Raw genomic sequence first — 22834 nt, forward strand, 5'->3', positions numbered from 1 at the left:
GAATGTAATGCTGAGATAGCCTGGGATTGACTAGTCGGCTATGGTTGGTACAACAAAACCTAAGCCGAATGGAGACAGGGGGAGTAGTGAGACTAAAAGGGAAGATAAGGACTTGGTGTGTGATTATTGCAAGAAGCCTAAGCATACCAGGGACACTTGTTGGAAGCTTCATCCAAATCTTATGCCTGCTCGGATAAGGAACAAGAAGGGAAATGCAAATGTAGCCACTACAGGAGACTCTTCGGCCCTTCTTTCCCAAACTAATTGGGAATCCATTGCAGTAGCAGCAGTGAGAATAGAATTGGAGAGGTTTGGACAACTTATGAGTAAGAAAGATTCACCTAGCTCTAGCCTTCTAGATGGACAGCAGAATGTAGGAGCCAACTACACCACTTCCTTTGCACATATAGGTAGTTCATATGCAACTGCAAATCTTGCATCCACTTCAGGTAAGGAGGGACCTCCCTGGATTATATACTCAGGAGCATCTGAGCACATGACTAATGCCCCTACCCTTTTCAGTTCCTATTAGTTGTGCTCTGGTAGAGACAAAGTCTCTACAGCAGATGGTTCACATATTCCCATTGCTGGGAAGGGGACAGTTAGAGTGACCAATGATATAACTCTATCTTCTGTTTTACATGTCCCTGGACTTCATATCAACCTACTGTTTGTTAGTTCTTTGACAAAAAATTTGAATTGTTCCATGGCCTTTCTTCCTGGTAATTGTGTTTTGCAGGATCTGGAGTCAAAGAAGATGATTGAGAGTGGTAGTGAGGTGAATGGAGTGAAAGAAGGGTAGGATCCATCTAATGGATGCCATAAACGTTGCGGAATGGGTGGGCGAATTTCAAAAATTTTCCTACCTTCTCCCAACTGGGAATCACATTCCCTAAATTTAGAATACAATATTCAAGGATCCTACTTGAACCATAATCGAACCAGATCTGAACCAAAAGCAAAAGGGAGGAATATACCTGATCCGAATAAGCAGTATCTCCCAAAGTTGGTGTTAACGCCCAAAGAAGAAACCAAGATCCGCTCCTGCTGAAGATGACACAGCTGTGGGTGGAACGGAACCAGCAGAGTGCGTCCTACACACTGGATCCTTCGCAAGAATCCTCTGGAAACTCTGAACACCGAATCTTCTTCAGTCTTTTCTGCAAGATTGATGTCAAGAACTGGTTTCTTGACTTCTTTCCTCTACAAAGATCGAATCTTGTGAGAAGCAATGGCGGCGGCGGCTGGAGGAGAACTCCAAGGACGAAGACAGAAGAATTGCTTCTCTTCTCTCTGGAGTATGAATGAGATCTGATCTCTATTCGCATGATGATTTCTTGCACCTCTAAACCCTTGGTTCGAAATCTGATATGTTTCTCTTAGGGTTTCTCCTCTTTTCTTCTTGATTAAGAAACCTCCTAATTAGGAGTTATCCCAATCCAAATCAGTATTTGGATAGGGGATTATCTTAATCCTATCTGTAGATTAAGTTAGCTTACTCCTGATCTTATCAGGAGGTTACCAGATTCAAATCTGATTTGAATTTGGTCTCCCAGAGTGGATAAGGTTAAAGGCCCAATCCTTTTACTAACATTAATCTCAGATTCGCCCCATAGATGGGTGATCATATCAGCCCAGCTCGAAATGGGCTTTTGGCCCATTTAGTGTTCAGTGTTTAACTGGTTTCCAATCTGCTGCCCAGTTGGGCTTCTTTGTATGGCGTGGGACCCAAGCATTGATCTACACACCAGCCACATGGGTTCGGCCCAGCCTTTATTACAAGGCCCAACCGAATTTACTGAAAAACTCAGTAAACCCCTGAGCCCATCACATGGACCCTATGGGCCCAACACTTGCATTAAGTGGTCCCTAGGCCAAGCCATCTTATAAAAACCCAGGGACTGTGGGCAGGTGCAAGATTAGCCCATCAGGTACTATCCTAAATGGTCTTACACTTAACCTCTCAGCCCTTAATGATCAAGCACTGTCCGAAAAGAGAGGACCTCTCCTTCGGCTGCAAGGAACAGTGCTGCACTCTCCACTCACATGGATCCCGGGAATTAAAACCATTTGCAAACATTTCGAAACCGTACATATACATATATATATATATATATATTAATTTTGCAAAACAAAATTCCAACGATTGAAATCAACTGCCGGTAGTTTGGTTTCCATCAGAGAGAGTGCCTTTCCCGATCATTACCCTTGTCCGACAAAGGGGCTGATCCTATCACTATGATCACCCACTCAGATGAATTCTCGGACTGTCCCAACATACTCAGGTTTTGATCCCCGCTAAGGATCTCACTGAATGGCATATCAAAGACAACCTGATCCGACACCTAGTGAAGTGTCATAATCGAGTCTAGGGGTTAGGTGTAACTTTCCAGTTTTGCCCATCTGTCTCCAAGGTCCAGGGCAATACTAGAAATCTGGTCCGGTTCAAGGATTCGAGTAATCCCATACTGCATGTGCCTTGGGTCTTACCCTGGTGGCCGAGACAGGCCATCCCAACACTTGGTGGCACACCAATATCAGCCTTGGCAGGATAAATCTCCCCAGACTTATCCAATGGCTGTGAACATTTAAAACTAACACGAGTCTCTATATGTGTCCAGTTTTAGGGTCTTACACAGAATTATACCAAACAACATGAATCAAACATGCACTTTAATTTATTTCCACTAAATAACAAAAGTACATCAAATCGGATTGAAGCTAAGGGCATACAAAATTGTCTAACATGGAGTCTACCTTTTGGATGAGATTCCGAGACATAGGGGTCATCATGTTAGCAGCAACAGTAGTAGTGGGTCAGAGTCAGTGAACTAGATTATGCTTTGGCACAATCGCTTAGGACATCTTTTTTTTAGTTCTTTAAAATGTCTTTTCCCAAAGTTGTTTGAGTTTGTTCAATTATCTACTTTGGAGTGTGAGAGTTGTTAGTTAGGAAAGCATTGTAGACAATCTTTTAAACCAAGTAATAAAAGAAGTACTTTTGCTTTTAATATTGTTCACACTGATGTATGGGGGCCATATCATATCCCGTCCATGGGAGGATTCCGTTATTTTCTCTTATTTGTGGATGATTATACACGATATTCTTAGATATATTTGCTTAGATCATGTGATGAGGTTCCTAACTTGGTACTATAGTTCCACCAGATGGTTCTCACACAATTTGAAGCGAGAACTAAGGCTTTTAGATCAGATAATGCCAGAGAGTACTTTGAGAAGGACCTGACCACGTATCTCTCCCTTCACAAAAATGATCCAATTGAAAAGTTTCTTCCAAACCCGTTTAATTCCTTGTCAAAGTAGGACTTCGGATTTCGTAGGGGATTAAGGGATGGTGAGTTGACTTGTGTCACTGAATTGCTTCATTTACTTGAGTTAGTTTGTTTAGACCCCACATCTTCTGATCAAAGAGTTTGGATTCCTCTTCCAAAAGGTACCTTTACTTATGCTTCTTTTCTAAAATACCTCAGCTCGTACCCCGGTTCCCGAGTGTTCCTATTAAAGAAGTTTGGGTGCGACCTATTCCTCCAAAAATTGTTGTATTCTGCTGGGAAGTTTATTATAGGAAAATCAATACTTTGGAAAACTTGCAGAAAAAGAGACCTTCTTTGTCTTTCCCTGAACTGGTGTTCCTTGTGTAAGGCACAAAATGAGGACTGTTTCCATTTGCTGATCTCCTGCTCCTTTGCTACAACCTCATGGAGTTGGAGCCTTAGTTTATTTGGAGGTAGGTGGTATTTTCCATCTGATGTGAGTTTGTTATTTAACCCATCTATTGTTGTTTGGCATACAAGAAGAGGTAAGATCATGTGGAAATGTATCATGGCAGCCACTTTATGGACTCTTTGGGAGGAAAGGAATGCAAGAGTCTTTTTAGAGAAGGAGAGAAGCTTGGATGAAGTGGAGGATTATATCCTAACAAGAGCAATACATTGGCTGAAAACCTTGGATACTTTTGCTGATTTCTCTTTGGATGACATGTGGAGGAATGGGTCAGTAATAGCTAATACTTCTACCAAGAAGAATAGAAGTTTGGTAGAATGGAATCCTCCTCCAGAAGGTGTCATCAAGTTAAATTTTGATGGGAGCAGCCAAGGTAACCTTGGGCCTTCAGGTATGTGGGTGTTCTGAGGAATAAGGACAACAACATCATCTTCTTATTCTCTGGACCGGTGGGAGTGGGGGACTCTACAAGGGCAGAAATATTAGCGGCTGTACAAGGGATCCAGATTGCCAACCAGCTTGGGGTGGAACATCTCCTAGTTGAAGGGGACTCACAGGTGGTAACAGGGTGGCTTCTAAACCCGGATGCTACCATTTGGGGCTACAAAGACCTCATCAAAAAAGTAAAGTGGTTAACCAGTAATATGAGAGTTGAGGTCAAATGGGTAAGCAGGTCGGCTAATACTATGGCTGATTTTTGGCCAAACAGGGGGTTTCCAGGGAGGTCTTTTTTGTGCTACATTGTAACTTGTTCTAGTATATTGGACAGCTGTACTTAACTAGCTTGGAGAGGTTGCATCTTGTGCCTCTCCTTGGGGACCTTGTACTAATTATCATTGCTGATTAATAAATTTCATTCAATTATCAAAAAAAAGAATAGGGTTATGTGAGCTTATAATCTGGATCATTTACTTCAAATAAAGTAAGATACAATCATATATATCTTAATATCATGGACCTCTGATCATTAGACCACATATAGTCTATTTCTATTTGAACACCAATGGAAAAAGAGTACAACTACAATGCCTTGACATTTTTTTTATTGGAAATGGCAACTCCATTAATACAAAATTAAGTACAACTTTCTAGAATTAAGTACAACTGTCAACCTCTAAACAGGTGTTGAGTCCCCAGTAATTTTTGTTACAAAACTGCCCAGAACATTCTCTCCCTCATAGTCCCTTTGTCAACGTATTGGCTAAACCATTAGCTGATCTCCTTGTCCATTTGAAACAAGCACCAACCTTCCTTGTTGTATTGAGGATTTCCCTTATGGTTTGTCTATAAATTCAGGCTCCCAACTTCCCTGATTGCAGCCAATCAATAAACAATTTAGAGTTTCCCTCTATCTCAATTTGGTGTAACTCCAATTGTTTGGCATATCTTACACCTTGAAGCAAGGCCATCACCTCCACTCTCAATGAGTCCCCCACTCCTATTGGCCCCAAAAACATAGCCATAATTCTGCCATTTTCATCTCTAAATACTCCCCTATAGCTGAAGGCCCCGGGTTACCTCTAGAACCCCCATCAAAGTTCAGTTTCACTCTTTGTTGTGTTGGTGGGGACTACAATTCCTGCACAGTAGGTTATATGGACGTTATAGATGCCACCACTCCCCAATTCCTGTAAATATCTTCAGCTGAGAAGTCTTTTAACAACTCCACAGTTTTTAACCATTGAATGGTCATAATGGTTATTCTATCTACAGTTTCCTCCTTGGATTTCTCCACTCCTTTAAAGATCCTATTGTTTCTTTCTTCCCAAACGGACCATAGGATAGCTGCTCTTGTGGCTCTCCACATATATCTTCTACGTCTCTTCGGTTGCCTGAAAAAGCTTGGGTCAAAAAGGCTTGCCATGTCCGGGGGAGGTATCCACCTACAACCAAAGATAGAAGAGAACTAGGCCCAAAAAAAGAACACAAATGGATAAGAAATTAATAGGTGTGTGGTCGTCTCACCAGAACCCAAGCAGAGGCTACAAACATGGGGTGATCGTTCACCTGCATTAATGAATATCTGTGACACGTTAAATCAAGATATCAACCAGTCACGTTAAAGATGTCATTGGCCTACTTACTTTTCATTGGTTCACATTTCACAAGGTGTACTTACCATTTCAACAATGCTAAAAGTAGTCGATCAAGACTACAGTCAGTCTTGAATTCCAACAGATTTCGGATTGAGAAAAGTAGAAGAAAGAGGGAGAAGAAAGGAGAAGAAGCAGAAGTACACAAGGGTTTTGAAAGGAGGGACAGATTGAATGAATCTGCCGCCGCCACTCTCTCAATATTTATAGTTTATGTTCACTAAATGTAGGAAAGGACAGAATTGCCCTTAATGCTTACATGGCAAATAAAACAAATAAATAACTGAGATAATAAGCTGTCTAAGATAACTACCAACTAACACTGACAAACTAATCAAAGGTTACATGTGCTGTCATACGAACACAGTGGGGACCACAGCCATGGGGCCCACATCAGTGTTCTCTACACTCCCCCTCAAGTTGGGAATAGATATTTGTCATTCCCAACTTGAATAGGTCTGCCTCTAACTTCTTCCTTGGAACGGCCTTGGTGAGAAGATCTGCGAGCTGCATGTTGGAGGTAATATACGGGAGACACTTCTTGTGATGAAACCCTTTCCTTGACAAAGTGTCGATCAACTTCGATATGTTTAGTTCTGTCATGCTGCACCAGATTGTGAGCTATATTAATAGCCGCCTGATTATCACAATACAACATCAAGGGCTTCTCATAATCAACCCAACTCTTCAAGTAGTGACTTCAGCCATAGGATTTCAGCCACTCCATTAGCCATTGACCTGTATTCAGCTTCGACACTAGAGTGGGAAACAACACTTTGTTTCTTACTCCTCCAAGAGACAAGGTTACCTCCTATAAGGGCACAATATCCAGAGGTAGACCTCCTGTCATCAGCACTCCCAGCCTAATCAACATCTGTATAGACCTCCACCTTCATGTGATTATTGTTCTTGAACAGTATACCTCTACTTGGGCATCTCTTCAAGTATGCTAATATTCTCTTAGCTGCAAGAAGATGTGTAGTTCTAGGGGAATGCATGTACTAGCTGACAACACTGACTACATAACTGATGTCTGGCCGTGTGAGGCAGAGATATAGGAGCTTTCCAACCAACCGTTGGAACATAACTCTGTCTTCGAGAAGCTCTCGCCCTCTACACTGATCTTGTGATTCTGTTCAATGGGTGTATCGGCAAGCTTGACACCTAACTTTCCAGTTTCCTCCAACAGATCTAGAACATACTTCCTTTGAGAAATAAAGATCCCCTGTTTAGATCTAGCAACCTCAATACCCAAAAAATATCGCAGTGCACCAAGATCTTTCACCTCAAACTCTTGATGAAGGAGCTGTTTGAGGGACTCAATCTCACTATTATTATTCCCTGTCACTACAATATCATCCACATATACAGCAAGCGAGGTCAAAGAAGAGTTCACTCTTTTAACGAACAGTGTATGATTTGACCGGGCCTGTACATAGCCGAATTTTCCAAGGGCTAGTCTGAATCTATCAAACCAAGCTCTAGGGGATTGCTTTAATCCATACAATGCCTTATTCAGTCGGCAAACCTTCTTACCTGTATCTGTATCATAGAATCCAGGGGGCAACTGCATGTAGACCTCTTCCTGTAAGTCTCCATTCAAGAAGGCATTTTTAACGTCCATCTGGAACAAGGGCCAAGAGTAACTTGCTGCAAGGGCTAATAACTCGAATAGTGGTCATCTTTGCTACTGGAGTAAAAGTCTCCAAGTAGTCTATACCATAAGTCTGAGTAAACCCTTTTGCAACCAACCGGGCTTTGTACCTTTCAATGGAGCCATCAACATTATGTTTCACAGTAAATACCCATCTACATCTAACCGGTTTCTTTCCTCTGGGTAGGTCAACTAGCTTCCAAGTATTATTTTTCAAAAGGGCATCCATCTCAACTTTCATTACATCTTTCCACTCTGGAACTGATAAGGCTTCTTGTACTGTTCTAGGGATAGGGATATTGGCAATGGAAGTGAGATAGGACCTGTAAGGGGAAGACAGGCGATCATAGGATAGAAACTGGGAAATGCAGTGAGCTGTGGATGTGGTGCAATGCCGTTTCCCTTTACAGACCGCAATAGGGAGGTCAAGGTCATCTGAAGAAGGAGGGGAAGTAGCAACAGTGGAAGGTATCTCAGTGGGCCCTGGGACTGTAGTACCTGGATCTGGATCCGCAGAAGGAACTGGAGCTGGCCTGGACTGCCGATGACCGAGATCAACCTGCCTACATCACCTGTGATAGACTTTCAACTCCTGATCCCTCTGACAACCCTCACCATTACAACCTTCATCACTCAATGGAATGGGTAAAGGAACAACCTCAGATGAGTTAACCCCACTCTCACTGCGCTCCCTTTGAGGAAAAAGACCCATAATCTTACTACTCTCTCCCTGAGGAGAAACCCTAGGATAATAGGGTGCCTCCTCAAAGAAGGTGACATCCATCGAGACAAATCTCCTCCCTGAAACAGGATCATAGCAGCAATAACCCTTTTGAGTTTGTGCATAACCGAGAAAAATGCATTTGGAGGCCTTAGGGTCAAATTTGGAATGATGAGGTCCAAGAAGCTTAACAAAACAGGTACAACCAAAGGTTTTAAGAGGAATACTAAACAATTCCTCATCTGGGTATAGAAGAGTAAACAGAGGCTTCATATCAAGAACCCGGGAAGGAACCCGATTAATGAGATACACTACTGTGAGGATAGCATCACCCCAGAAACGGATAGGCACATTGGAGGTAAACATGATGCTTCTAGCCACCTCCAAAATGTGACTATTCTTCCTCTCGGCAACCCCATTCTGCTGTGGTGTATGAGGACAAGTGCTCTGGTGAATAACCCCATGATCAAGTAAATAAGAGGCCAGTGGCTTAGCAAAGTATTCTTTTGCATTATCAGATCTGAGGACTTTGATTTTGACCCCAAACTGGGTTAAAATCATCTGATGAAAGTTTTGGGTCAGAGCGGGAACCTCATCTTGAGAACGCATAAGGTAGACCCAAGAAAAACGGGTATGGTCATCAATAAACAATAGAAAATATCTGTACCCACTCATAGAAGGGATGTGATATGGCCTCCAAACATCGTTATGCACAATATCAAAAGAATCATTACTTCTTTTATTACTCAAGGAATAAGATGTTCTATAATGTTTGGCAAGCTCACAACTCTCACATCTCAACAGACTCAAATGAAGTAGGAAACAGACTCTTCAAAGACCAAAAAGATAAATGACCTAATCGATTATGCCAAAGCATAACTGGACTCACAAATTGAGAAACAAAAGACTTCTTATCCACTGGCTCTTGCCAATGAGAACTTTCTCCAAGCAGATAGATCCCATTCATCTCACGGCCAGTCCCAATCACCTTCCTCGTCTCCAAGTCCTGAAAAACACATCGGTCAGGGAAAAAGGTTACTGAACAGTTCTGATGTTTGGTAATACTATTGACTAAAAGCAAATTAGTATCAAGTTTAGGAACATGCAAGACTGAGGATAAAGAGATAGTATTAGATAAATTGATGTCACCCTTGCCAGAAATGGGAACAAGAGAGCCATCAACAATAGATACTTTATCTCTACCAGAAGATAAGTGATAAGTAGTGAACAATGATGGCAAGCTAGTCATATGGTTAGATGCACCTGAGTCTATTACCCAACAGTGTTCAGTGTTACCTGGAGCTGAAGCATGATAGGCTGAGGTCCGAGTACCTGAATGAGCATATGCAGATGTGGCAGGGGCTGATGGTGACTGAGATGACTGAGCTGAACTCCCAACCTCTTTTTCCAACTGTATTAGGGCAGCCCGAACAACAGCTAAGGTATCTAGGGGCGTGCCTGACGAGGATGCAAAATCAGTATTCACAGCCATATGAGCATTACCTCTTTTATTCTTCAGTTTTGCTGGGACTAAATGAGGGTGGAGCTTTCAACATGTATCTTTCGTATGCTTGGGTTTCTTGCAATGTTCACATACCAGATCCCGTTTATCTTCCTTCTTCATGTCCTTTTCTGTATCACCCCCAGACTTAGGTTTAACTGCTGCTAGGGCTGGGGGAAAGGGCTGATGTTGCATCATAACCTTCCTCCTGGTCTCTTCACCATGCACCGGGGAGTATGCTTGAGAGAGGATCACACTGTCTCTTGTCAGTATCTGCTGTCTCACAATGTCATAATCTGAATTCAGGCCAGCCAGAAATTCAAACACCCTATTGGTCTCGACTTGCTTTCTATGGGTCTGTGCATCTTTTGGACTTTCCCACTCAAGAGTCTCTAGATGGTCAATTTCATGCCACAGGGATTTCAAGGTAGAGAAATAAACAGAGACTGGTTTCTCTCCTTGTTTAAGATTATTCACCTCACACTTCAGTTCATAGGCTCTAGCAACATTAAGGGGTTGGGAGTAGGTCTCTTTCATGACATCCCATATCTCCTTGGCCGTCTTTGCCCACAAGTAATTTCGGCTGATATGTGGCTGCATAGAGTTGCACAACCATGTCATAACCAAGTAGTTCTCCTGAACCCACTTGGTATACATTAGGTCCTCCTTGGAAGGTTCTTTCCGTTAGACAGTTTTTTGTATGCCCTTAGCTTCAATCAGAGTGATGTACATTATGAGTTTATTGTAAATGAATAAAGTACATATTTGATTCATGATCCTTTGGTATGTTTCTGTGTAATACCCTTAAACTGGACACTTAATGAGACTTGTGTTAGTTTAGAATGTTCACAGCTAGTGGGTCGGTCTGGGGAGACCTATCCTGATAAAGTTGACACTGATGTGCCACCAAGTCGGTTGGGGTGGCTTGTCTCAGCCGCTAGGGTGAGACCCAAGGCACATGCAGTGTAGGATTAATTGAATCTTTGAACTGGACCAGATTTCCAGTATTGCCTGGACCTTGAGATTAATGGGCAAAACTGGAAAGTTACACCCGACCCCTAGACTCGATTATGATACTACACTATGTGTCGGATTGGGCAGTCTTTGATGTACCAATCAGTGAGATCCGGGGGTCAAAACCTGGGTATGTTGGGGTAGTCTGAGAATTCATCTGAGTGGGTGATCATAATGACAGGATCAACCCCTTTGTCGGACAAAGGTAATGATCGAGGATGCACTCTCATTGATGGAAACCAAGACTGCCGGCAGCCGATTTCAATCGTTGAGATTTGTTTTGCAAAATATATTTTATATGAGATATAAAAGTATATATATATATTACGGTTTCCAAAATGTTTGCAAGAAGGTTTTAATTCCCAGGATCCATATAAGCAGAGAGTGCGACACTGTTCCTTGCAGCCAAGGGAGAGGTCCTCTCTTGTCGGGCAGTGTTTGATCATTATGGGCTGAGAGGTTAAGTGTAAGACCATTGAGGGTAATACCTGATGGGCTAATCTTGCATCTGCCCACAGTCCCTGGGTGTTACAAGGTGGCTTGGCCCAGGGACTACTTAGGGTAAGTGTTGGGCCCATAGAGCCCATGTGATGGGTTTCAGGGGGTGCACTGTCCATAACAGTGTATTTGGCCAAGCCTTGTAACAAAGGTTGGGCTGAACCCATGTGGCTGATGTGTAGATCAATGCTTGGGTCCCATGCCATACAAGGAAGCCCAATTGGGCAGCAGTTAGGAAGGCTAAGTGAGCACATAACCTTAATGGGCCTAAAGCCCAATTCGAATTGGGCTAATTTAATTAGTTAAATATGGGGCGAATTTTGGGATGGATTAGCAGATAGGATAGGGTTTTAACCCTATCCACTCAGAGAGTCCAGATCTGAATGTGATTCAGATCTCGAAACCTTCTAATGAGATTAGGAGAAGGCTGATCTAATCTGCAGATAAGATAAGGGTTTATCCTTATCACCTAAAGGGATGTCTGATCCAAATAAGATTTGGATCAGCAACTCCTAATGGGAGTAGGAGCTGATCCTTTAAGGTTACAAAAGAAGGAAGGGGCGGCAGCCTTTAGATGATCACAAGATCATCAGATCACTGCAAGTCTTTAGAGCTGAAATCACAGAAGAGAGAATTCAGCATACCTGCGAAAATTTTCTCTTGCCGCCTCCTTCCTGCCGCCGCCTCACCTGCCAGTTCGACCTCCTTTTCAGTGGGAGAAATCAAGATTCGATCTTGATATCGGTTCCGTGTGAAGGAATTGATAGGAAGTTGTGCTCACGTGCCATCCTGCTATTTCTTGCGAAGGACTAGGTTCTTGGAGAAGAACACTGCTGACTCTGCTCCATCCTACACTGCGCCATCTTCAGTGGGAGCAGTCTTTGGATCTTTCCTTGGGCGTGAGCACCTTCGTTGGGAGATATTATTTCTCCGTATCAGGTATAATCCTCTCCTACTGCTTTTGTTCAGATCTGGTTCAGTTTATGGTTCAAGATTGATCATTGAAAATATGATTTTCTAAATAGGGAATGTGATTCCCAGTTGAAGGGAGAGAAAAAATTTTTGAAATTCGCCCACCTAATTCCGCAAGATTTGGGCGTCCATACGGTGGATCTCTCATCCCTTCACTTTCACATCTCCCAATAGGTAGCTAAGTTTTCCCCTTCCCCCAATAGACATCATGGCTGATTGGGCCCATTCCATGTAATTGGATCCATCAAATCTCACAGTTGTAATCTGAAACGCAGTCTCAGACATACTACCAGAACTGTTGTTCCCAAAAACACCTTCTCCCTGATTTTTGAACTCCATTCTTGGTCAAGAATCAGTAGTTAAGAACTATCAGGGTTACTACAATAGAAAACAACACTTAAACAATCGATCACAATCAGAAATCTGTATGAAATCAGTTCAGATCTGATCTGAAACCAATCGGCAACCAGAATATATGCAGTCCGATAACAGTTCTCATCCCCAAAACAGGCTCGGAAGCCAAAATCAGGTCTGAAACCCACTTAGAAAGCAATCTGTAGTGCTGAAGCAGAATTAGGGTTTTAATCGTAGGGTTAGGAAGATCTTTGTGAGAACATAAGCAGTGCTCAGCCGCACTTTTCAAAAGAATTCACAGTCAAGTCTAGCCATAGGGTTAATGACAAAACCTAAAAAAAAACTGATCACCTCTGAGAGAAAATAGGAGAGTTCGGCCGCTCCTCCTAGATAGGTCCAACCTATCTTGACTGACAGCAATCTCAAGGGAAAAATAAAGACTTACCCAAAGAACTCTGATCACTACCTTCAATCGTGGCCTGAACCCTAACCTTCTCTGATTCTTCCTGATTACCAAAACACTCTGCAAGTAGTCGATCAAGACTAGTCTTCGAACAGCTGCTAAACTTTTCTGGTAACCTCCAAGAATCAGCCAACGAACAGTCCTTTGTAAGCTTCCAGCCCTAGACAGTTCTCATGTGGTCGGCTGGACTAGACTCACATGGAAACCCTAGATAGGCTCTGATACCAAGTAGTCGATCAAGACTACAGTTAGTCTTGAATTCCAACAGATTTCGGATTGAGAAAAGTAGAAGAAAGGAGAAGAAGCAGAAGTACACAAGGGTTTTGAAAGGAGGGACAGATCGAATGAATCTGCCGCCGCCACTCTCTCAATATTTATAGTTTATATTCACTAAATGTAGGAAAGGACAGAATTGCCCTTAATGCTTACATGGCAAATAAAACAAATAAATAACTGAGATAACAAGCTGTCTAAGATAACTACCAACTAACACTGACAAACTAATCAAAGGTTATATGTGCTGTCATACGAACACAGTGGGGCCCATAGCCGTGGGGCCCACATCAGTGTTATCTACACTAAAGATGTAAACTGTTGTTTTGTCACTGGTTTATGTTTTTTCGTTTCACAGTGCAGTTTTCGTGCACCATATATTTTGCGTAGAAAAATAGCAAGGTTATTGTGTTGTAATGAATAAGAGCAGTTATTATCGTTATTCATTTGTTTTTGATGAATAATAGGCGCCATCTTTATTTATCTATTTAACTTAATGAGATTCTACAAATAGAGGCAAGGCATAATCTCTGTCTGTGCATCACAATAGTAGTTCTCTTGTGTTTGGATTGGTTGCTTATAAAGGTGCCATTGCATAGCTACTTCTTGCACATGGGCTACTATGCTTCAATTTTTTTTTTTTTTTTATGTAAACAACTACTACTGTTTGTTTTTACTTCTTTTGATTCTTCTATTATTTTCTTTTTGCTTCTATCAGAACCTGTTAAATGACTTCTTTGCCTTTTTCTGTTTCAGCTTTCATCCAAATGTGATAGTAGGTTATTCCGAATTCGTTTCGATTCACCTAAGACTGGGGACTTCCCATTTCTTCAAGCATACTCCTGTCCAATACGCTGCATATCAAGGAATCGTAATACTCGAACATCTTCAATGCCATTGAAGAAGTCAATTTCTGTAGGCCATCCGCTTGATGGGCCTCAGTCATCTGGAGTGGATGATGGATCCATAGAAACGCAACAAAATAATGGAGAAGGGCTCTTCTCAGTATTTTCTATGCGTGAACCAAAGTCCAGTCCACCCCCAAAACGCATTAAAGTTGGATCTGAAAAGTCATCTGCAAGAATCCAGGCTTGCCCCATTTCAGATTGTCCTGATATTGGCTACAAAGCTCATTCATTTTCTACTAACCAGGTATTTGATGAGCCATTCTCTTTATAGAATAGTGTTTCTTTTCTTTTTCCTTCTACTTCCTGCAACAATCAAAGACATACCCCATTTGATTCTGGGATGTTCAATTTCAAAACACTCTATTAGGTGAACATAACCTTTTGCTCAAAATGCCATAGTGATAGGCTGATAGCTACTTATTTTCACACCATTAGGAAGTTGACAGTTGACACTATGCATAATGGTTCCTCTGGATTATCTTCCAACTTCCAGCTGTGCCAGCAGCTGCTTCCAGGAATGTTGGCCTCATTTCGGGAAGCTGTCTATATGTTTGTTTTGTTTTTTCCAGCTCTAGTGGATCAAAGGAAAGTTCAGTTATTAACATTTTAGCAAACTGGCCAAGAGAAAGGTTGAACCAGTTTTCAAAAGTATCAGCTCAAAATTCTTTGATTCCTTATCTTATTGGCCTTTCTGAGATGTCTTTCCTGGAGGGACAATTGAAATCCATTTCATCAATAATTCCCTCAATGGCCCAACACCAAAGAGATGAAATTTAATTTTCCCACTCCATGTAAAGGAGGGGACTGTATCTTCACATGATTGTCTTCTAGTGGAGGATCTATAGACCACAAATTATGCTTTTATAACATAACCCATAGGAAATTCTTCAAACTCTTCCCTTGTAAACAGTCCAAAAAAGAAATCTTGTGCACCTCCACATGTTTTTTTCCTCTTTATGTTGAAGGAGAAAAGAATGCCATAGGAAAAAGCATTGAGATAGCAATTGGGTTAGCTAAACAAGGGGTTTATAGGGACTCTTTGTTTTGGGCTATATTGTAACTGTCTTTTTGTTTTGTTATTCTGTATGGTGAGATAAGAGTGTTTATCTCCCTTATACTCTTGTACCTGTGTTTTTTTGTCTCTTTTTTAATAAAATCTGCGAGTTATTTATAAAAAAAAATCAAATAGAGACAATAAGTATTGCATAAAAGGCACATATGGGGTGATAGGCAACAAGATAGACTTCTACTTTAGTACTCATCATTGGTCATAAACTCACAATCTTTATATGAAAAACCTCCAAAGTAATAAAAAAAAAAATACAAAATACCACCCAGGAGAAAGCATCCCATGAGGATCAACAAGCTAATACCCTTTTATCCTATCTAATCAATTATGAAATGAACCAGACAGACAATCCAAAAGATTAGTAGCATCTTGTACTTCATGATGTTGTAGACCGTTAGAAAACTCAAACTTGCAAGAAAACACCGAATAGGACCAAGAATTGCAAAAATCAATAAGAAAAGCAGGAAACAAGACACTTGAGTGGAGCCTCCCCAGAAAAGGTTCTTCCAGAATGCTTTTAAGGAAAGGAAGTTAGAGCCTGCCCTCTTCCTAAGGAAATCTCTACAACCATTTCCCTAATAATTCAGTGTTTTGTAATTCAAATGCCTAGTTCTTAACTCACCTGTCTTCATGTTAAGACAAACCGTTCTCTAATTAATCAAGCGATCCTTTTCTGTTCACCCAACTCCAAAAGAAAGTCTTAATGATCTTTTCAACTTTCTTTACCTTCTTCATTGGGGCCCAAAACCAAGAAAAAATTATACATCTAAAATTAAAAATAAAAAAGTATACATCTAAAATCGGAAAAAGTATGCTCAATCAAATAATCAAATTTACTCTCCCAACCAAAGAGATACTATTCCTTTAATAGAGTAAAAGCTTATTGTATCCAAAATTACATTGTACTTGGTTTACCATTTAATGGGAAACCAAAGCTCATTGGTAGAGAAGAAATTTCATGGCTCAAAATTTTAGCAAAATCTCCTGTTCCCAATCTTCCGTATTAATTCCTACCATATAACATTTATCGAATTAACTTTAAGGCTATGAACCTAAAAAAAAAAAGAATAGTTACCTTCATCTTTGAATACCAATTGCTTCATCCTCTTTGCAAGAAATGATACTATTATCTGCAAATTGGAGATCAAAAACAATTACCATCACCTCCACCCACCTTAAAACCTATTAAGTACTAACAAGTCACCTGATAATATCTACTTACTAATCTGTTTACATCATCGGTCAATAAAAGTGAATAAAAAAGAGAAAAGGGATCACCCTGCCTAAGATCTCTTTTAATCAGGAAAATCATGAACTGAGCCATTAATCAAGATTGGGGAATGAGCATATAATTTAAACACTCTTAAATCCATCTCCATGCCCAAGTTGGATCATAACCTAGTCCAAGAAAAAGAAATCAGCATATCAGATTATTTTTCAAAATCTAATTTATAGATCAATCCTTTCTTCCCATCCTCTTTGAGCTTTCCAGTTTTTCATTTGCAATGAGGGTTTGAAATCAGTTTGTCTTTCCCTTAACAAAACTCCTTTGATAAGAGGAAATGAATGAATCTAGCAGTGCCCTTATCCTTAAAGAAAGCATTTTTGGTAGCACTTCTTAAACACTGCCCACAAGACTAATAAGATGATAATCTCTTGATATTGAGCTATAGAGATGGTATTTGCGTGCTTATTGAATTTTCTCTCGCATGGATTTCCTTCTACACCTCCATCAAGCCTCTTTATTGAATTTTCCTCTCATAGGCTCAAGCTCTTCTTCATTCTCTTATCATTGAAAGTGGTTTTACAGAACACAGATAAACATGATAGTAATAATATCTGAGCATGCCATATTTTGGCCTGCTCTTCCTATTTGATTTGTGTTCTCTGATCTCTATTTTTATGTTTATGCATTTTCTATTGTATCTCACTAGTTGACCCTTAGACAGGGTGACAATGCCTTTGGGATGACGCTTGAGGAGAAACATGAAAATCTTGAAGGAACAGATGACACCCCCTCTGATTCTGAAAGTGTTCAAGCAAGAAATTCAGCTTTCAGGAGGGTTGTGAATACCAGAAATCAAATTTCAGACATGACCATTTTCAAATATTGCTTAGGAGGAATGAGTGAGCGAGCTCTACTTCTCAAGGAGGTTGCATCCACTGCTACAGACCAAGAACTAGCAGACTTTGCACAGCAGGTTTCCCTATACACAGGATGTTCCCACCACCAGTAAGCTGAAAGAATATATAGTAACCTTGGTAGTTTTAATATGTTAGCTACTTATATCCACTTAAATAATTCTTGCATATATTAGCTGAATGTAGGAATGGCAGAGTACATTACCCACAAGCAGAGGGAGTTTACATGTATCAGTAGAGTTGCAATTCAAATTGCTTGGGTTGGACTGCAGGCCCAACCCAGGTCCAACCTAGGGCACTGATGGTTGGATCTGCCACATCATCCCTCCGTGTGGCATAAATAAGCTAGATTATGTAGTGAAGCTCCTTACTTGACTCGATCAGGAAACCCTCCCTCCTTTCTTCTCTCTCTCTCTCTCTCTGAGAAATGGATTGTGTGGATTGCATCTTACAATCATCTAACTTGGGTTTCATAAATGGTCTCTGGAACGAGTTAGTATTTCTTCATTCATTCCCATCCAACGATTTAGTACATAGCCTCTTGTTCCTGTACCATGCGTGCTCATATCCTAGCAGTTTATAATTAATGCATTCTGCCCAAGTTTTCAACTTAGATATCTTGTCTTTTTTAATATGTTCTCTTATGTTTCTTTAGGTACCAAATATCAATATCAAAGCGATTGGTACAGGAGGGAACCAATGCATGGAATTTGATCTCACAAAACAAACATCAAGTTCTTTGGGAGAATGCAGTCTTTGAAATTGAGGAGCAATTCATGAAAATCTCTGGCTGCAGTTCTAGGGGTCTAATGGAAGAGGTAACTCAATTTCTTGATTTTTGTCAGTTGAAGTGATTACTTTTTCCTTGATAAGGCTTAAGAACACCTGGAATTAGCTGCCTGTTTATGGTAAGACATCACTAGTTGAAATGACTTGGTGACCTCAAGTCTTTGACAAGTCTTGAATGTTTCTGTATTAGTTAATATATGAAAATGGCTGTTCATATGGAAACTTGGTAAGATGAGTTCACTAAATCAGTTGAAGGTAGACTAAGATAGCTTGGACATGTTCATGGAATAATACCTACTGCACCAGAGCCATAGGGATCTAAAAGATCTACCTACAACAAGGCAAAAAACGAAATTGATTGAGACAGAAAGACAAATTTAGAAATGTTTAAATAGAATTCATGTAGAACACTCAAGTCAGGATAAGTTGAACTGGAAGCCATGGAAGTTCATAGCTTTCAGGGTTCAACCACCACATTAACCTCTCAGAATTCCCAGTCTGGATATCCTGGTGGTTCCTGGGTTTAGGATCAATTATCTGGTCCTCAAAATATTGGCTGGGTAAACTTTTATTGAGTTAAGCAGTAATGCAAAGGGAGCTCCATTTGGCTCAGTAAGATTGTTACATGAACACCCTGATTTAGGACGGATCCTACATTTAACTTGGTGTCCATACGTGTTGGATGAATTTACACTTATGCTCACCATGTTGAAGCACCTTTCCGGACATGCATCTGATTCTGATTCCCATGTTAAAGTGCACTCAATACTGTTTAGTAAGCATGAAAAATTATTTGACTTGGTCAAGACAAAGTTGATTTTGTTTTGTTATCCAACAACTTATATAATGCATAGAAAGCTTTCTCAGTTTAATCTATCTTATTTCACAGGACTTTGAAGTTCTGCGAAGAATTTCTGGATGCAGGGACTACATGACCCAAGAGAACTTCGATAAGATGTGGAACTGGTTATACCCAGTAGCCTTCTTATTATCAAGAGATTGGATGAACGAAATGTGGGCTAGTACGTCACCCAGGTGGATAGAAGGATTGATCACAAAGGAAGAAGCAGAGTCTTCACTCAGAAGTCCAAGACTCCAAGAGCCAGGGACCTTCATACTAAGGTTTCCTACTTCACGGAGTTGGCCCCACCCAGATGCTGGTAGCTTGGTTGTTACTTATGTTGGTGCTGATTACTCCATTCATCATAGGCTGTTGTCCATTGATTATAGGTGTGTCTTTAATTAAACCATTGCAGTTTAGTTTTGTTTGATAACAAAGTATTCATCCATTAGAAAAAGCAGATGGGATGAAATATTGTTATCTCCTGTTTCACTCTCACTGATAAGTAGGGCGTCATCTGAATCCGCCATTTGATAGTTGTCAACCAGAAAAGCTCTTAGACTACAGAGTTTCCTCATCTGGATGATCTTTAACATATATTAGTCAATCAGGAAATATGGAAATAGGTCTATATGAGTTCACATCAAATGGTTAAAATTATTTGTTTTTGGTTTTAAAGACCTTTGTGGGTTCTATTTATCAAATGTTGGAATGTTGGGTTTCAATCTGTTTGTCTGTCTGTACAAGATTGTGGAGGTGATGGTTCTTTTTCTTTTGGTAGGAAAGTAGGTCAGTGTTCAGTTGTTAACAGGGTCAAGACAGAACTCTTAAGGCTGATTACAGGTCTGGAGCAAGAATCCTTTAAAACCTGCCAACTAACTAGATGGTAGCTTCAATTTTTTTTCCACTTATTTGGTGGTCTGTCTTGAAGAAACATGGAGAATATGTTTCCAATGCAAAATGTCTATATCAGAGTTGCGGCAATTTTCAGTTGCCCTTTGTCTCAAATTTCAATTGGTTGTATTGATTAATGGACCTAGATTAGTGAGAGAGTTCACATGCAGTGCTGGTATAATTGGTAATTAGGCAAATAGTCAACATTTCAGTTATCTCTGAAACATTCTCTATATTGATGAATCCATGAATTGGCTGCCTACTGTTTGGATTATCTGGATTTAGACCATGATTTATATGAAGGAAGCCTACTGCTATTCTATTTCTTTGACCAAATGAGGGCTTCTCATAATGAACCTGAACGAGTGTTGTATTTTTTGAACTATTTTCAGTCCAATAGGTGGCCTAGCATTTGGTGCCCATGCCTTCCATTTGTAGGGGAATTGAATACTTATTTAGAAATGTCTATATACATATTTTTGCATGCACAGTCTCTACCTGATATTCTCTTTATCCTAAATCATTTGTCACAGGGAGATGAGCAAAGGAACACTGCAGGACTTGATACTGGACGAACCCCGACTCTCACGATTGGGAAGGCAAGAGATATCTCAACTTCTTTTCTTTTTTTTTTTTTACTTTGTGGATTGAAACACTTGGACCCAGAATGGCAATTTGACTCATCTCCAAGTGAGGGAACCGGAACAGGAACAATGTAACTATATATATATATAGACGTAGCTATTATTTGGCTCATCTATGATGCATAAATTGTCTTGTACCAATATGTCTTTTCTGATGATTTGAAACTAATGATAATGCAGGGTAACAAGGGAAGTTAGCAAGTTTGCTTGAGACGAAGTCTGAATATCATTCCTCACTTGGCAAAGATGATTGAACATTGTACTTAGCCTTAGCCTTCCTTTTCCCGTTTGTGTATAATGTTTTTTTAATTGTATTTACCATCTTTCCTTGAACACATATTTGTCATGCACAAACAGAAAATAGCAGTTAAATAGAAATGAAACATTCTTTTCCTCTTTATTCAGATTCAGACCACGTAGGGAGCATGGGGCCCGCCCAAGTGACCGTATTATCAAAAACTCATAACCAGTGTTTGCAAAAGTATCTGACAGAACAATTGATTCAACAAGGATGCACACATCTAAAGGTGTTCAATTGTCTATACTTCTCAGTGGGTTGGAATCCGATTACCAGCACATTTCCCCTTTCTTGGCATATAGGAATAAAGTGATTATAAGTCAAAATAAAAATTTCTTCTAGCCTAAGATAATCTCTCTGCAACTGCAGCTATGAAATAATTTGAACTTGTCGGATGAGGGGTATAGCAAAAGAAATTGAAAATTTCTTGTGTTACCATAAGCATAGAATCAGTATTAGCCAAAGAAATTGAAATTTTGAAATATTAACTGATTCCAAAGGGTAGCCCACAACTAGTCTGTTATGGACTCGTGCGTAGGATTTCGTCACGGGTCGGTCCATAGGGAGAAAGCTTTGCTTTTCCTTGCGCCTTCCTTTGCGTAGACCCTATTGCAGAAACTGAATGGGTGATTTGTCCAAGAGACCACCCGAATTCTCCTAATGGGTGATTTGTCCAAGAGACCACCCGAACTCTCCTTACTCTTTTCTTGATTGAAAAACTGAATGCCTTTATTTCAATTCGTGGTTCTTTGAATAGGAGATTACAGAAGGAAATTCCTAATTAAACTCAAACTCCAACTTGAACTCAAACTCTTAATTACCTACTCCTAATGGTAACACAACTCTTACTTAAGATAAGATAAAGATAAGGATAAGGGATGAGGAATGGTGTAGCTGGCGGCGAGTTGGCGGGTAGAGCTGATGTGGTAAGATAAGTGTGGGCCCACCCTGATGAGTTGTCATGTGGGCCCCACCCTACTGCTGTTGTTGGCGGTGCGCGCATTTCGCAGTGTTGTTGTCGTGAGGTGCGTGCTGCTGCCTAGTGTTGTTGTCGTGTGGTGCGTGTTGCGCGCTGCCGGGCGGTGCATGCTGCGCGCTACCAGGCGGTGTGTGCGGTGCGCTGCCGGGCTGCTGTGCCACGCTGCCGGGAGGTGTGTCCATAACATCACACCCCTCCTGGTCTACAAGCTTGTCCTCAAGCTCGAATTGGGTGTCGAAAACACCCTCAAGGGAATCCTGGATGGCTTTGCCCTCCTGGATCGGGTTCCCATGGAGGGGGTTCATCCTCATCTTCCTCTTGTTTCACAATGAGGCATAAAAGTCTCTTGCACTTGTGCCCTGCTAAGTAGAGTTCGTCGCAATTAAAACACTGCCCCCTCGCCCTGCATTCTGCCATCTCAGCCTTGGACAAGTGCTTAATGGGGGTGTAACGACGTTGCTCCCTGCACTGGATGTCGATCTGGGATTGGTGCTTGTCTGTGGCTTCCGTTCTTGGCTGGCTGCTGAGTATGGAGCCACTCCGACTGGTTTCGGGGATGCCCATGCTGATGGAGGCCGCCCCATACTGACGGTCTCGTGGCTGAGTTGTAGTTTGCGTTCAAAGGCGCGTGCTAGGTTCATGGCTGTCACCAGGTTGGGAGGGTGTTGCATCTCCACGTCCACCCTTAGGGGTTCTGCTAGCCCTGCGGTGAACATGTCGACTTGTTGATCTGCGCGAACCAAGGTTGCTCTGGCGAGAAGGGTTTGGAACTGGCGTTGGTATTCTGCCACGGTTCCAGTTTGCTTGAGGTTGATTAACTCGCCCAACGGGTTGCTTGTCAACGGTGGTCCGAACCTGAGGAGACAATATGATTTAAACTGCCCCCAACTGAGACCGAGTTCTTCTTGCTCTAGTCTGTAGAACCAGAGCTGTGCCTCTTCTGATAGGTGGAAGGCGGCTAGACTGACTTTATCCTTGTCATC

The 22834-nt window shown here is 41.1% G+C and overlaps 1 protein-coding gene across 4 annotated transcripts in view; it reads left to right on the top strand.

Moving 5' to 3' along the window:
• LOC104609879 (SH2 domain-containing protein A-like) overlaps positions 1 to 22834 on the top strand; it is a 63909-nt gene that overhangs the window by 37365 nt on the left and 3710 nt on the right. For 2 of the 4 annotated variants that reach the window (XM_010276301.3, XM_010276302.3), the window contains exons 7-12: positions 14044 to 14439; positions 17214 to 17497; positions 18062 to 18224; positions 19085 to 19425; positions 20464 to 20529; positions 20755 to 20833. In XM_010276301.3, coding sequence (XP_010274603.1) covers positions 14044 to 14439; positions 17214 to 17497; positions 18062 to 18224; positions 19085 to 19425; positions 20464 to 20529; positions 20755 to 20785 — 1281 coding nt within the window. In that variant the 3' untranslated portion in view covers positions 20786 to 20833. The other 2 variants (XR_016080975.1, XM_010276300.3) reach the window with 2 other exon arrangements.

Source organism: Nelumbo nucifera, chromosome 1, assembly GCF_055504915.1.
Source record: "Nelumbo nucifera cultivar China Antique chromosome 1, China Antique-T2T, whole genome shotgun sequence".
Classification (NCBI taxonomy): domain Eukaryota; kingdom Viridiplantae; phylum Streptophyta; class Magnoliopsida; order Proteales; family Nelumbonaceae; genus Nelumbo; species Nelumbo nucifera.